Raw genomic sequence first — 12,692 nt, 5'->3', positions numbered from 1 at the left:
TTCTCCCTCTCCCTCTGCCCCAGCTCATGCTCTCTCTCTCTCAAATAAATAAAATCTTTAAAAAAAAAAAAAAGTGATCATGGGGCACTAAGCTGGCTCAGTAAGAAGAACATGTGACTGTTGATCTCGGGGTTGTGAGTTCGAGCCCCACATTGGGTGCTGACATTACGAAAAATAAATAATAAATAAACTTAAAAAAAAAAAACGATCACAAGGGTGAGGTATGCACTCTGACAGAGGCGGGCACGAGGCACAGAAGGCAGAGGCAAGGGAAGACCGGAGATCAGGACAGGCTTCCCAGGATGAATAGGAAGTTGTCAGTCATCGGTTTGGTTTACTTTTTTAATTAAATTCTTCACTGGTTTCATTGACATTCCAGGGGAAGGGAGATTGCAGGAAGGGGGACATCTCAGGTATAGGGAATATATAATTATAATTGCCCTATTTTATTATTAGTTATTGTTGTTCATCTCTTATTGTGCCACATTTATGAATTAAACTCTATCATAGGTATGGACGGGTAGGAAAAAAGAGAGTATATATACAGTTGGGTACCACCCACACTTTCAGGCAACCGCTGGGGGTCTTGGCACGTCTCCCCCACAGGTAAGGGGGCTTACTGTAGCAAAGCCACACGTGACCGAGCACAGTGACCTTCAGTCCCAGCCAAGAACCTTGGACTGAATATTTTCTAGGAAAAAGAATCAGTGAAAGATGAGGAGCAGCGCAAGAAAGGTCGTCACCTTTGTGTTAGAAAGGCAGATGACCGCCAATGTGGAAACTAGACAGGCAGGGGACGAGTCTGGAGACAGGACAGCCCATTTATTTACATGAGCGGTTATAAAGTATTGTCACAGTGGAATTAATCCTTTCCTAAACATGAGGCTTGAAAACTGCTGCAAAAAGAAATCAGTCCAGGACTGTGTTTCTTCAAGGCACAGCTGACAAGAGGGACTATCGAGAGCAGAGCCGTTTCATATAAAAATAATAGTAGCAGTAGTAATAATAGTAATAAAATCATATCTAATTTAAAGTGTCCTGATGTGGTAAGGAAAACATAACAATAATTTCCCCTTATGCGTTTAGGCCAGAGCTAGAAACAAAATGACAATGACCCGGGGCGCCTGGGTGGCTCAGTCGTTAAGTGTCCGCCTTCGGCTCAGGTCATGATCCCGGGGTCCTGGGATCGAGCCCCACATCAGGCTCCCTGCTCAGTGGGGAGGCCTGCTTCTCCCTCTCCCACTCCCCCTGCTTGTGTTCCCTCTCTCGCTGCGTCTCTCTCTGTCAAATAAATAAATAAATAAAATCTTTAAAAAAAAAATGACAATGACCCAACCCAGAAAGATAAGCCACTTACCACAGGAACACAGGCATTTGGCTCAAATTCTGTGGAATCGGCACCTGAGGATGAAGAAATGAGGTCAATAATTCACCAGTATTGCTGAGAAATAGTTTAAGTAATAAGAATTTTTTAAATCAAAGGGTATTAGCAAATAGCAGGCCTACCTTTCAAGTTAAGGCAGTTTCTTGCAAACTCTATCACGGCTAGTTGCATCCCAAGGCAAACTCCTGTTTGAAAAAGCATGTGTATAAAGCAAATGAACATATTTTGTATGACTTCATATTTCCTGTTCATTTGTTTACTGCCCATCTCCTTCCTCTCGAACGCAGGCTCAGAGAGAGCAAGACTGCCTGCCGGGTTCATTGCTGTGCCCTCTGCACTCAGAACACCTGTGGCCGGAGGCAGGCGGGGGGATTAGGCCACCTGGACTTGAGGAAGAAGGAATTCGAGGTCAGAAAAGAGCAAGAGAAGACAGGGCAAAGGTCCCAAAAGCAAATCTGCCTCCTTCCAAATTTGCCTCTAACTCGAGGCATATGCGTGGGATGCAGGGCTGACCCAGAGCGCGTGATTCCTTCCAAGAACGTCTACCGACACCCCGACTCAAGAGGGAGACTTGATACTCCCTCCTCTCAGAGGGCAGCCTGAGGCTGGCCAGCGGGCTGGGATCGAAGGAGCGGGAAGTCTGTGCCAGGCTGCTGGGCGCAGAACGGCCCTATAACCTCACTGCAGGAGAACGGCAGCAGCTGGGGGACGTTGGCATCTCCACTGCGGGCTGGAGCATGCTGGCGAGCAGGAAAGGGAGGCGCAAGGTGGAACGGAACAGAGAACTCAATAAGGAGGAAAACAAACACCTGTGTAGCCCCCAGCTGCTGCCACAGGGATGGGCCCTTCACCCATCTCCACATCCACCCATTCTCTCCACTCAACAGATGCCAAGGAACATTCCAGAAGTTTTTATAGACATATCTAAGGTATACAAGGGACTCATCAGAGAAGGGCAATCAGTATAGTTGGCACACTACAGCAAAAGTTGGTGAGCACGAAACAGCTGAGTGCTTTGGGGGGGAACTTCAGCAAGTTCCAAATGGCTAAGACATAAAGAGATGCTGTGTTAAAGAGAAAGCTGAAGAGTTGCAAACTATTCTATACAGCGAAAACTATCTGAAGAACACTAACTGCGTTTAGACAAAAACCAAACAAGATTACTTCATAAGAAAACAGTGGCCCAGAGGAGCTTAGATGGGTAAAACAAAGCAACATATCAAGGTATCTAACTACTCCCCACTTCTCTTTTGAAAATGGATCACAAGTGGAGAGCGTGTAGGAAGCTATTCAAAGGACAGGAGGCAGTGGGGAAAATGAACAATCTGCTGATATTGCAAAAGCCACAGAAGCCAGTCCACTCGGTCATAAACCCACTAGTACAGTGACAAACACAGCCTCTCCCCCACTTCCCTTCCCTTCCCACACCCCTGCCCCTGCCCGAACCCCCAGCTGCAGAGCTGCCTTTCCCCCACTGAGGGGCCATTTCATCCGGTTCACTGGTCCAGAAGCAATGCTTTAAAATTTGAACAAAAGGGGCGCCTGGGTGGCTCAGTGGGTTAAGCGTCTGCCTTCAGCTCAGGTCATGGTCCCGGGGTCCTGGGATCGAGCCCCACGTCGAGCCCCACGTCAGGCTCCCTGCTCGGTGGGGAGTCTGCTTCCCCCTCTGCCCCTCCCCACTGCACTGCTCTCTCACTCATGCTCTCTCTCCCTTGAACAAATAAATAAAATCTTTTATAAATAAATAAATAAATACATACATAAATAAATAAAATTTGAACAAAGACTTTAAAAAGACCTGGCTCTACCAAATTTTAGCAGAGCTCTTCCTGTGATGTAGGATGGTCTCTTCTAGCTCGAAGTGGTGAAAAGATGGATTCGGGTGAAAATGGGAGAAGGTAAGGGCAGGTGTACACAGCGACTTCTCCCAGCCTCTTGCTACCCAACCAGAACGGTGCTAAGTTCTCCCAGGTCAACAGCCTTTTCTACGAAGGGCCAGACAGTAAAGATTTTAGGCTTCGCAGGCTGTAGGTCTCGAACTCTGCCACTGCACCATAAAAGCAGCCACAGACAATATGTAAACAGATTGGTGTTACTCCAATAAAATCTTATTTACAAAAACAGGACAGAGTTTGCTGACCCCTGTGGTAGACTATTTGGCACCTGAATATGCAAATCTGAGTTCACACCTTTCATGTTAACAAACCCTATGAAGTGTTACCCCTACTACATAGCAACAATCCAATCAACTCATAGTTAGGATGCATAAACGTGAGTTTTACCCAGGAAAGGGATCTTCTTTGCCCGTGCCCAAGAAATGGCCTGGAGTTTTCCCAACGTTCCTCGGATTCCGAAGCCTCCCGGCACAAGAACACCACTGCAATCAACACAAGATGAGGGTGAATTTGATATCGTTTTTCTTTTTAAAACTCTTATTTTCAGCCAGTCAGGCTTACCGACCCCAAGTCCAACGCTTGGCATGATTGCTAGAGAATATGCTTGAGGTCTATTTTCAGAATTGACCACATGATTTCACATCCTGAACTTTCTTCCTGAAATCCTCCCAATGTTATGAAGAAGAGGCAATACTTTTTCACAACTGACTTCAATATATATATTTTCCGATAGGTCTTTATGGTATGTGAGCATAGTGCCTGAGAAACTCAATTCGATTACAAATGCCACTGAAGTATCTGAATAAAAAAAGGTTAAGGTTCTTTTAAAAGCACTATTAGAAAAACGTTAAGATCTCTTGCATAATCAGAAAGAGTTAAACTGGTAAAATCAGCCTAGGATTTCAATTGCTAATTAAATAGTGGCACATGAAAGTCTCCTGGCTAGGAGACACTTTAGAGACCTTTTAGGCAAACACTCATTGAAAAAGACAAGAGTTCAAGAACTAACTGGGAGGGTCATTCTACCCTCACAACACGGTGTTGCCCCCAAAAGTTCTGTTGACTACTTATAAAATAAAACCTAGGCTCAAATGATGTAAAAAAGAAAATATAACCAAGAAGGAAGAGTTGCATCCTTGTTCTTTAATTGTGCATCTATAAGATCTATTTCTGTATCTTTCAGTAGAATCAACCCACTTTCTCCCCGTACAGGATCCCCATAGTCCCCTGAAATAAAACCCATTTCCACTGCACATGCCACGAACATGAACGTGGCACGTTTCAAAGTAAATGAGGTGAGGATGCAGCATGTCCACCCTTAATGACCACGACTACAATAGACTACCTTTCAAAAATGCACAAAAATTAGGAATTGGGGTCAATCAAATCGTTATGGGAAAAGCACAATGGCATTCTCCTAATTGGCATGGACAGTCCTTGGCACTCACTCAGCTTTGCACAGCTTCTGCCAAGCTTCATGGAATTTCACAGGGTCCTCAGTTTCGGTGGTCTGCTCCAGATCAATGGAGTCTATGTACTAAAAAAAATATCCAATAGATTAAAAGAACATTTAAGAAAAGTAGATACTCAAAAATACTCGAGGCATCTAACACTCTGACCCAACTATTCAATAACTACTCATTTTGCAAACACTGCACTGGTCACTTAGGATAGAAAAGCACAATCTCAGGCTTGGGGCTCTTATCTTCCAGGAAGACTACAGAACCAAATACACAGGCACACACACCATAGCGTGGTAGGGGCTATGATGGGCAAAGAGAATGCTGTGGAAATAAGTAGGAGCCACACTTAATCTAGACCTTGACACGGCAGGAAAGATGGGAAGAAGCACCATCGGGGAAGGTCTCTAGGGAGGTGATGTCCGAGCAGCTCAGCCCTCGAGGATGAGCCTGTGTGTGCATGTTGGGAGGCTGGTGGGAAGGTGTGTGGGAGACACAGGGAGGAGGGGAGCAAAGGAACAGTTTGTATGAAACCTCAGAGGAAAGAGACAAAGGGGTGGTCACTCGGGGGCCCTCAAAGCAGACTCCACCAAGGGAGAGGAGAAGCTTACACTTGAAGCCTACTGGAAGGTCTTAAGGAACAGAGAAAACAGAGAGAGATTTTAGAAGGATCACGGTGCTATGAGGTGGAAAATGGAGGGAAGACAGCAAACCAGTCAGGAAGCTGCTACAGTAAGCCAGGTGAGGTAAACACAGGAGCAAAGTGGTCTAAAAAGAATATGACGAGACCATGATTCAAATAGTACTTCATGGAAGCGAATGTCAACAAATTCTGTCAACTGAAAAATCATATATAATGACTCTTATGTACATAACAGTCCCTATAGACCTGTATTATTTTAGTGTTTATTTTGTAAAAATTATTATCTGAGGGGCACCTGGGTGGTTCAGTCATTAAGCGTCTGCCTTCGGCTCGGGTCATGATCCCAGGGTCCTGGGATCGAGCCCCGCATCGAGATCCCTGCTCAGCGGGAAGCCTGCTTCTCCCTCTCCCACTTCCCCTGCTTGTGTTCCCTCTCTCGCTGTGTCTCTCTCTGTCAAATAAATAAATAAAGTCTTTTAAAAAAAAATTATTATCTGAATATATCTTAACATACAGACCTTTAAGGCTTTATAAAATTGGTAATCTAACAACTTTTCTATTGCTCTTTTCTTTTCTCTACGAGGGGCTGGGGGACTTGGAGGAGCAGGAAGAGCAGGAAGTGAAGTGTTCCTTGGAAAGCCACAAATAAAAAGTGATTACAGGGGCGCCTGGGTGGCTCAGTTGGTTAAGCGTCAGGCTCTTGGTTTCGGCTCAGGTCATGATCTCATGGTTGTGAGATCAAGCCCCGTATCTGGCTCCTTGCTCAGCAGGGAGTCTGCTGGAGATTCCACTCCCCCCCCCCCCCGCCGCCCCTGCGCTCTCTCTCTCCCTCTGCCCCTTCCCTCGTGCTCTCTATCTCTCAAAAATAAATAAATCTTTTTTAAAAAAGCAATTAGGACAGGAGGAGGCTAGAAAGGTGAGAGAAAATTCAGATCGGTCCTAAGTTGGAAGTTACTAAATTTCTTAGATGCATACATGTATCCTTTTGCTCATTATATAAATATTTCACCATTTAAATCAAGATAATAAGGCTTGCTTAAACCATGGCATACCTATATAGAATACCATTAAACACAACATATATCCGTATGTCTAGAAAGATACACATCAAACTGGGAGTGACAGGTATAGCAGAGGAGTAGGATTTCAGGGAGGAGGGATCTTTGGCTTTCTGCATTTTACATGATGCTTTGTGTAAATTTCCTACACTGAGCATGTACTACTTCTATATCTAACAAAGACAAGAATATACTCAAGCTATATATATAAGTTCCCCCAGACATCATCCCATACACTTTTTCCCTTTGCTGACTTTGCTCTGTATCCTCTCACTGTATTAAACCTTAGCCACAAGGCAGGCAATATGCTGAGTACTGTGAGTCCTCCTGGTGACATCAATCCTGGCGGAAGTCTTGGGGACCCTTCAACACAACACGAGATACCACAGCGAGTGACTGAAATATGCGGAAGACCAGTAGGGGCTCACCATCAGATTCAATTTGTGGTTGATGGCCAAGGCTGAATGTTCCAGGGCTTTGAACACGGAGGCGTAGCAGTCCCTGAGCTTGGTGTATTTGCCAACCAAGGCTATGGAGCACGTTTTCTGCAACCTTTCATACCTGAGATGAAAGACAAGCTTAAGAGTTATATGCATGTAATATAACATCACAAATATAATGATAGCCACTGTTCTTATCCCAAGGCACTTCTTAAAACCTTAAGGGCAGATGAGCCTCAAACTTGATGTACTTGACTCAAATCCCCACTCCACCCCTAGTGAATGAAAATCTGTGTGTCAACAGATTGCAAAATCATAAGCAACCCCAATGTCAGCTGACATAAGCAGGCACAGACATAAATCCAAGGAAAGTGTATCAGAGAAACTGTTAAAAGCATTAAAAATAAAAAAGGTCTCCCCGTGATGGACTCTGAAAAACAAACTGAGGGTTCTAGAGGGGAGAGGGGTGGAGGGATGGGTTAGCCTGGTGATGGGTATTAAAGAGGGCACGTTCTGCATGGAGCACTGGGTGTTATGCACAAACAATGAATCATGGAACACTACATCAAAAACCAATGTATTATATGGTGACTAACATAATAATAAAAAATTTTTTTAAAAAAAGTCTCCCCGTCTCATAAACATGAGCTGTCTTTAAATTCGTTTATAAGGTGACACTGTATAAGAAAATGCATTCTGAATGTCAACAGGAAACACTTCAATATTAACTTTGTAAGGTGATGTTATATGAGAAAACGCATTCAAACTGTCTACGTTAAAAATGGTTACAGTCCCAGCTGGCCCACAAAGGCAGGTTATTCATGGCATGCCCGAAGAATGGCACTAAGAGAACTACCGAAAATATTACAAGCCATTTGGATCATTTTTATGAGAAAATTCCATTCTACATAAGATGCTCAATCACATTTTACCACTAAAGATACAATGTTTCCTGTTGCTTTGTTAGGAAATCTGTACATGAGAATTGTCTGAATTGTCTGGTCTGGTACTAAGTATGTAGAAATGTCTTCTTGGAGCTAAAGATGTTTTAGGGCCTGAAAGCAAACCCGTCACCAAACACCTTAGAACAGAAAGGTTACCGTGAGTGGGAACACTCCGCTTTCATAGCAGCATCTGCAAAGGGTGCCAGACAAGAATGATTGCACACAGGCTGCGAGGCGAAAAATGCATAAGAAGCTAAGAAGTTCAAACTGACAGGAAAGGTGACTTTCTACGAAGGTGACTGAAGAACCTCAGAGAAAGCTGCTAAGCCTTTAGATTGCTACTGAATTTTACGTCGCTCAGGAGATTGCATGGCTGCTCATACTTCACCCCATCCCTACTCAAAGGACACAGGTGACAGAGTAAGTTGGTATCCAGGCAAGATTCTGATACAACGTCAGAGGGAAATGCTTCCCGTGCCAGGTTTGGGCCTGGAGAACTGGTGATCACAACCACATCTGAGCTGACCCACTGTGCTGAGCCCTTCCCCCCTATTCTCACTCCTCCACTGAAGGAGGGATGTCCACTCTGTTCCCAGGAAGGAAGAAGGACTGGGGTCAACACCACCAGCTCCTCCTACTCACTCAGTCTGATCTATCCAGGGGAGAGGAGGAGTCACTCAGCGGCTGGAGGAGACAGGCCACATGTCCCAGGGAAAAGGGCTGCCGTCCAGGAAGGATATGTATCCTGAGCGCACTCCCCTCGTGCTCTTTTTCACTCTCGGGCCTGCCGTCGAGGCTCAGGGGGCCCTGTCCAGACCAGCCGAGCTCTCACCTGCTCTGCACCTAGCCATCAGCTGAGGGGGTCAGCCACTGAGGCTGCTGTGAGCCACTTTGCAGGCCCACCCCACAGACAGGTCCCCAGGGAGGCGAGCCGTCTCCACTTTGGCCTGGGGTCCCAGGCGAGCTCTGCCATCCCGTTCAACCAGGGACCCCTGGCCTCTGAACAGCACTGGATCTCCATGAGCAAGGCTACCCTGGTTAAGCGTCAGGCTCTTGATTTCGGCTCAGGTCATGATCTCAGGGTTGTGAGATCAAGCCCCGTATCTGGCTCCTTGCTCAGCAGGGAGTCTGCTGGAGATTCTCGCTCCCTCTCTCCCTCCCCCTGCTTGCTTGCTTGCATCTCTCTATGGGCTGTACTGAGCGGACAGTACATACCCGCATTACCAATAAACCAACATCACCACGAGAGACCAACGCTCAATATCCCTTTTGCTTGAAGACTATGGTGAGCTGAATGGTGGCCCCCAAAAACCTATGTCCCCCAGAATCTGTGGATGTGACCACATCTGGAAGAAGGGTCTTTGCGGATACAATTAAGTTAAGGATCTCGAGATGAGATCATCCTGAATTAGGATAGGTCCTAAATCCAAAGACAAGCATCCTTATACAAAAAGAGAAGAGGAGGGAAAAAAAGAGAGAGAAAAGAAGAGAAGAGGAGAGACACAGAGAAGGCCATGCAATGACAGAGGCAGAAACAGGATACCAAGGATTGCCGGCAGCCCCAGAAGCTGGAATGGTTTCTCCCTCAGAGACTCCGGAAGAAACCAATCCTGCTGATGCCTTGATTTTGAACTTCTGACCTCCACAACTGTGAGATAGTACTTTTCTGATATTTTCTGCCACTCAGTTTGCGGACATTTGTTACAGCGGCCAAGGAAACTAACATGAAGACCAAACAGTGGGGGCGCCTGGGTGGCTCAGTCGGTTAAGCATCTGCCTTCGGCTCGGGTCATGATCCCGGGGTCCTGGGACCGAGCCCTGCGTCGGGCTCTCCGCTCAGCGGGGAGTCTGCTTCTCCCTCCCACTCTACCTCTATGCTCTGTCTCTCGCTCACTCACTCTCTCAAATAAATAAATAAAATCTTAAAAAACAAACAAACAAACACTGGCTTTTAAAAGCACAGCAGCTCAGAGTATAATTTAGAGCTATTTCCAATAAAAGGAGTTATATATTAAAATTTCTAGTGCTTAAAGAGGATCAGCCCCAAGCTACTCAGAAAGTTCCCCCAAAGTGACTGATTCCTTAAGCATTCTGGAGGGCAGGGGCTTAACTGTGTCATCATGCAAGAAAGTACCTAAGTTCAGAAACTGCACTTTGTTCCTGATTTTACTTGTCCCAGAAATTCTAAGACACTTTTTAAATTTTTAAGTGAAAGACTGATAAGTGATCAATCTACTGATCATCTACCAAGATCAGTGCTTTTGTCACCTTCAAACCACTTTAATTATTGTTACCAACCTCAGTAACCAATACTCAGCGCCCAATGTGAGATTAAGGTCTTAAGTGTTTTCTCTCATAATTATCACAATGTGGGTACTAGTATCCCCCTGTTATATATGGATGGGAGAACAAGTCCAGAGAAGTTAAGTAATCCACCCAAACTCACACAGCTAGTGAGAGGAGAAGCTGGGATCTCAGTCCAGAGTGCCTGATACCAGAGCTTTTTTTTTTTTTTTTAATTTAAATACAAGTGACAAATAACCTTGTATTAGTTTCAGGGATACAACATAATGATTCAATGTTTGTATGTATCACAAAACGATCACCAGAATAAGATCTACTCCTTAGCAACACCAGAGCCGACATTTGTAACCACTGCCTCTTACCTAAGCTGCATGAAAAGCAAGGCAGTCAGGACTTTATGGAGTGATGCCTTTCTTTTACTAAATGTAGTAAAAGAAAATAGGTGACAGGAATTTAATTTCCATATGACTTCAAATGAGACAAGTCTCGCTGAAATTAATATCGTGGTCTTAAAGCTAGAACCTGTCTGAGGTTTTAATAACAATGCTGCCAGTTAATAACTGCAGGATGGAGCAATAATGATAGAGCCTGAACCTCTCATTCAAAGGGGATTTTCTTTAGGAAATGTTATTCATGTCTTTTTTTTTTTTTAAGATTTTATTTATTTATTTGACAGAGAGAGAGAGGGAACACAAGCAGGGGGAGTGGGAGAGGGAGAAGCAGACTTCCTGTCGAGCAGGGAGCCCGACGCGGGGCTCGATCCCAGGGGATCATGACTTGCACCAAAGGCAGACGCTTAAGACTTAGCTACCCAGGCGCCCCTAGCCAAGTCTTTAAAAACAAGCAAAACAGGGGCTCCTGGCTGGCTCAGTTGGAAGAGCATGTGACTCTTGATCTCAGGGTCATTGAGTCTGAGCCCCACATTGGGTATAGAGACTACTAAAAAATAAATAAGCTTAAAAAAAAACAAGCAAAACAAACAGCAAAAATCTGTGACATTTAAACATGTTTAAAATGTTCAGAAACTGAGAAATCAATCAAAATGCTTCCAGAATTTAAAAAAAAAAATCATTCCAGAATCCAAATTCCTTCAATTCATTTTCATTTAAGTAGAACGAAATCAAAAGCTCCAGAAATCTTCAAAGAATACAGCAAAACACTCGACCAATGTATTAAAGCTTTAGATAAATCCAGACCAAAATATATACATACAGAAAGTCAATGTGACATAGGTATACTTCAAAGTATGTCTCAATCCTACCCCCAAACCCAAGAATTATTAAAGATTACATTAGTAATTCCTTTCACGTACCTGTCAGCCATATTTCTCCACTTGAAAAGCAAATTACTTGCAGAATCACCAATGGGCAGATCCAATCTCTCTTTAAAATATTTAACAATGCCTTGTTCCTCCAGGAGCACAGGCACTCGGTATGTGGACGAAACATCATGGATACATATGACCTGATTAATGATGATAAAACACCATATTTAAATGGAACACCTCAAATATGGCACAAGAATGAGCTCAAGAATGAGCCAAAATTCGAGAGACATGGCAGTTCATTTATACTGATTGAAGAAAAGCAAGAGCCCGGTGACCCAAACAAGAGGCAGAATTAACACAAGCTTACTTTGATCTAATTATAAAACTCTTTGAACTCATTATTCCAATTCTGGAAACGTGGATACCATGGTAGAATAATTTTATATATATATCTGGTCTTTGTTCTCAATTCCTGGTACAAAGCTTCAAAAACCTTTGGAAATTCCTGAGTGACAGGAGTATCTTTATTATGCTAATGAGGTGACTTATGGTGGCCCCTAGATGGCTTCAGGATGGGAGTTGGTCACCAGAAAACCCACGAAATTATACTGGAACTTTCAGCCACCTGACCTCCAAGGATAATAAGGGGGCTGGAGAATGAGTTCAATTAAGCGACCAATGGTTGACTCAATCATGCCTATATAATGAAACTCCCATTAAAAAAAATCTCTAGACACCAAGACTCAGGGGAGTATTCTGGTTGGTAAATCTACAACCTGACTCCATGAGGACAAAAGCTCCTGAGCTTGGGATCCTCCCAGGCCTTGCCCTATGTATCTCCTTATCTGGCTGTTCATTTGCACTCTTTATGATAAAATGGTGATAGTAAGTATGACATTTTCCTGAGTTCCCTGAGTCATTCTAGAGAATTATCAAACCTGAAGGGGTTATGGGAAGCCCCAAATTTGTAGTCAGCCAGGCAGGAGTATAAGTGGCTCAGGGACACTGGAAACTTGTGGCTGGTGACTGAAGTGGGGGGCAGTCTTGTAAAGAACTCAGCCCTCAAATTTGCAGAATCTGACGCTCATTCCAGGTAGTTAGTGTCAGAGTTGAATTACAGGACCCCAGCTGGTGTCAGAGAATTGGTGTAGAAACATGGATGCTCTATGTGTCCATATCCAAGACACATGGCCCAAGGCATCACCTAAGTCCAGGCTAAAGCAGTAACATTGAATATGTACACTGTGTCTTCTAAATGTGGGTGTGCGGTTTGTGTGTGTGTGTGTGTGTATTCATT

The 12,692-nt window shown here is 44.3% G+C and overlaps 1 protein-coding gene across 4 annotated transcripts in view; it reads right to left on the bottom strand.

Annotated features, from left to right (window-relative positions):
• The window catches only part of CTPS2 (CTP synthase 2), a 99,018-nt gene that overhangs the window by 58,193 nt on the left and 28,133 nt on the right, over positions 1 to 12,692 (bottom strand). For all 4 annotated transcript variants that reach the window (XM_078064967.1, XM_078064968.1, XM_078064969.1 and 1 more), the window contains exons 8-13: positions 11,441 to 11,592; positions 6,869 to 7,001; positions 4,728 to 4,816; positions 3,667 to 3,761; positions 1,507 to 1,569; positions 1,358 to 1,401 (exon numbers count right to left, since the gene is read on the bottom strand). In XM_078064967.1, the coding sequence (XP_077921093.1) occupies positions 1,358 to 1,401; positions 1,507 to 1,569; positions 3,667 to 3,761; positions 4,728 to 4,816; positions 6,869 to 7,001; positions 11,441 to 11,592 (576 nt within the window). The remainder of the gene's footprint in view (positions 1 to 1,357; positions 1,402 to 1,506; positions 1,570 to 3,666; positions 3,762 to 4,727; positions 4,817 to 6,868; positions 7,002 to 11,440; positions 11,593 to 12,692) is intronic.

Source organism: Halichoerus grypus, chromosome X (genome assembly GCF_964656455.1).
Source record: "Halichoerus grypus chromosome X, mHalGry1.hap1.1, whole genome shotgun sequence".
Lineage (NCBI taxonomy): Eukaryota > Metazoa > Chordata > Mammalia > Carnivora > Phocidae > Halichoerus > Halichoerus grypus.
The sequence above is the reverse complement of the archived record's forward strand: the minus strand, read 5'-3'. Positions and strand labels throughout refer to the sequence as shown.